Raw genomic sequence first — 2500 nt, forward strand, 5'->3', positions numbered from 1 at the left:
GTTAGAATCCCCCCCCCCCCTCCCCTCCAGAAATTAAAGGTGTAACTTTTAAATGTTTAAAATGTTTAAAATGTTCGGATTCATTTGACGTTTGAACTGTGATGCTGAGAGGCTGAATAAATGAATAAATAAGCAGTTGGCTCATTAGTTTTTGTGTTTTTTATACAATACTAACACACACACACACACACACACACACACACACACACACACACACACACACACACACACACATACACACACACACACACACACACACACACACACACACACACACACACACACACACACACACACACACACACACACACACACACACACACACACAGGTCGAAGGTTGAATTATTTTTCTCCACCTAAAGTGAGTATGTCCTGCGTAATTATATGTGTTCTATCTGAGGCCTTAGATTGATTTGAGCATTTTAAACAATGATCAAACCTGGATTCAGTCATTTAGACTTCGTATCAGCGACAGACCTTTACTGCATGAAATCGCAATGTTGACTTTTTCAGACCGATATTGGGTATAAGGACTCGATGGGCATAAGAATAGCCTACTTTTACTTTATTTTTTCTTAAAGAACACACACACACACACACACACACACACACACACACACACACAGACACACACACACACACACACACACACACACACACACACACACACACACACACACACACACACACACACACACACACAACTGAAAAAGTGACCACACAAACAAAAGACAAAATAAAATAAACAACTACCATGGCGTACTCTACTTAACAGGTTTCTATGGACATTGTTTAAACTAAAGGTAAATGTTAAGCAGAAAATAAAAAGTCAACGTGGTGTCATGTAGGTCCCTTCAGTAATGTTATATAGTCCAGGAAAATGGGCATAAGGCAGACAGACAGACAGGCAGGCAGACAGACAGACAGACAGACAGACAGACAGGCAGGCAGGCAGGCAGGCAGGCAGGCAGACAGGCAGGCAGGCAGGCAGGCAGGCAGACAGACAGACAGACAGACAGACAGACAGACAGACAGACAGACACTCAGGCAGACGGACAGACAGACAGACAGACACTCAGGCAGGCAGGCAGACAGACAGACAGACAGACAGACAGACAGACAGACAGACAGACAGACAGACAGACAGACAGACATGCAGACAATGGGCTACCAACCTCATTTTGACTGAAAGCAGACGTCCTCTAAGCTCCACTAATAACTGCACTGCACTGTATCGGAGTGAAGTCTGTCTGTCTGTCTGAACTTTCCATAATCATTCTCAGCACTATTCTGAAGGTTATTACAGAAGGATTTGTTCATATGTTGTTCACTGTCTGATTTATGAGAAATGTTCTGTGTCTTGGCACGAGTTAGGAGAAGGAATTCTTCTTGAGACAGTTGGTATAAACAAAGGTGGCCCATCCTAGCTAGTAACACACCAGTTTACAGAGCCTAGGCTGTGTATTAACACTGGGGTTTTTTTCCAGCGCACACACAGTACAGACAGGTAGCGGATCATGAGGAGATATTCACTGATTTTGACAACAAGCGTTCTCCAGAATCACTGACTACACCTTTAAGTAAAGTAGTGGAGCAAATAGTTTGAAATCCCTCCCGGTTGGATGGGTGTAAGTTTAAACATGTCGACACACACACTCTCTCTCTCCCTCACTCCCACACACATTCTGTCTCTCTCTCACACACACACACAGTCTCTCACACACACACACACACACACACACACACACACACACACACACACACACACACACACACACACACACACACACACACACACACACACAGTCTCTCACTCTCACTCACACAGACACACACACAGTCTCTCTCTCCCTCCCTCCCTCACACACACACACACTCTCCCCCCTCCCTCCCTCACACACACTCCCCCCCTCCCCCTCTCCCTCACCCCCCCCCCCCCTCTCGCTCTTAGGTCATTGGCCTCTGTACCGTTTTCTCTCTCTCTCTGTCTGTCTACACTCAGAATCCATTTTGCTTTTAGGCGTCCGCACACACACAGATTCTCTGGGCTGCGTTCACCATGTTTCAGCCTCAGCTTGTGTCCGTCGGCCTCCTGCTAATCCACCTGGCTGCCGCACACGTAGGTACGTTACCTTAAGACTTAAGACACACACACACACACACACACACACACACACACACACACACACACACACACACACACACACACACACACACACACACACACAGTCACTCACTCACTCACTCACTCACTCACTCACTCACTCACTCACTCACCCACACACACACACACAGTCACTCACTCACTCACTCACTCACTCACTCACTCACTCACTCACTCACTCACTCACTCACTCACTCACTCACTCACTCACTCACTCACTCACTCACGCACACGTAGGTACGTTAACTTAAGACTTCTACCTACCATACACAGTTAGGGCAAAAAGATGCATGTTTAGAGGTTGAGTGTGCGTGTTTTGGGGGCTGGTGTGTGTGT

General features: G+C 46.4%; 1 protein-coding gene across 1 annotated transcript in view; it reads left to right on the forward strand.

Annotated features, from left to right (window-relative positions):
* Positions 1-1998: 1998 nt before the first annotated feature.
* Positions 1999-2500, forward strand: part of f10 (coagulation factor X) — an 11549-nt gene continuing 11047 nt past the window's right edge. The window contains exon 1 of the mRNA XM_080053256.1: positions 1999-2123. Within this exon, the coding sequence (XP_079909382.1) occupies positions 2060-2123 (64 nt within the window). The 5' untranslated portion in view covers positions 1999-2059. The remainder of the gene's footprint in view (positions 2124-2500) is intronic.

The sequence above is a fragment of the Ammodytes marinus genome (assembly GCF_949987685.1).
Source record: "Ammodytes marinus genome assembly, chromosome: 24".
NCBI lineage: Eukaryota > Metazoa > Chordata > Actinopteri > Uranoscopiformes > Ammodytidae > Ammodytes > Ammodytes marinus.